The 1,076-nt window shown below is 45.9% G+C and overlaps 1 protein-coding gene across 2 annotated transcripts in view; it reads right to left on the minus strand.

The window, feature by feature from the left end:
* Window positions 1–1,076, minus strand: part of LOC104725234 (F-box/kelch-repeat protein At5g42350) — a 9,999-nt gene that overhangs the window by 6,873 nt on the left and 2,050 nt on the right. The window contains exon 3 of one of the 2 annotated variants that reach the window (XM_019233161.1): window positions 3–733. In XM_019233161.1, the coding sequence (XP_019088706.1) occupies window positions 3–733 (731 nt within the window). The remainder of the gene's footprint in view (window positions 1–2; window positions 734–1,076) is intronic. The other variant, XM_010443858.2, reaches the window with a different exon arrangement.

Raw genomic sequence — 1,076 nt, forward strand, 5'->3', positions numbered from 1 at the left:
ATCTCAACTCCCATTAGTATGTTCTTGTCTGAGGCATATGTGGCGTTCCAATCCATTGGTGCGTCCGGGTGTACTGAAACTTCGGTCCACGTGAGGTACACAAGATCCAACTCCCACAGCTTTCTCACTGCTTTGTTTCTCCTCCCAATCTGTCCATCTCCTTCATCGCACCATGAAACAGAGAGCATGAACAACCGTTGGTTGCAGGAGACGAGTTTAGGATAGAACTCATGAACCCGAGGAGGGATTGGGGATGTTTGGATCGCAATCCAGAAGCCTCTCTCTATGTCATACCCTGATAGCTTATCATTGTCGGAATACGCATAAAAGATTCCATTGCATATGATCCCACAACATACAACCCCGAAGCCTATCGGGAGTCTCTGGATTTCTGACCATGTGTTTGTTGCTGAGTCGTATATTTCACCTGAATCCAGTGGCTCATCAAACAATCCTGTGCCTCCGATGGATATGAGCACAAATCTCTTGGAGCTGTTTTGGTTTAGCCGATCAAGCTTTTGTCTTGCTAATCTGAGGGATTTAGTTCCGTTTTGATCAGCTGAGTTTCGGTGCTGTCGTCTTACAGATAACCTGTGAGGGTCTTCATAAACGTCTGATTCCCCACCAACTCTTGACAGGTGAAACCGTCTATCTTGGCGATTCTGTTGCGTCTGTATGGTCGAGAACTCTGAAGTAACTTCAGAGGCACCAACTATGGGAAGTGATCTAGCATGTCTCATAGATGCAATTTTACGCCATGATTTGGTTGAAGGACTGAATACCAAGATCCCTCTGTGGGACTTGAAAGAGTTTCTGTCCATAGAACGACCTCCAATTATATAAATCTCCTCATGGATGCTCGTCACTGAGTACATATACCGCCCTTTAAGTAGCTCAGAGTCAATCTTATGCCATTTGTCTTGAGAAACATCATACCCATGAATTTCACCAGAGGAGCACCCATCTTTATGAGCAGCAAACAGAAACAACCATGGGGTCTGAAAGGAACCTTCACGTCTCATCTGGAGGAACCGCTGGGTGGTGGCCATGGATCGCCATTTCTTGCAAACGAGATG

The sequence above is a fragment of the Camelina sativa genome, chromosome 11, assembly GCF_000633955.1.
Source record: "Camelina sativa cultivar DH55 chromosome 11, Cs, whole genome shotgun sequence".
Taxonomy (NCBI): domain Eukaryota; kingdom Viridiplantae; phylum Streptophyta; class Magnoliopsida; order Brassicales; family Brassicaceae; genus Camelina; species Camelina sativa.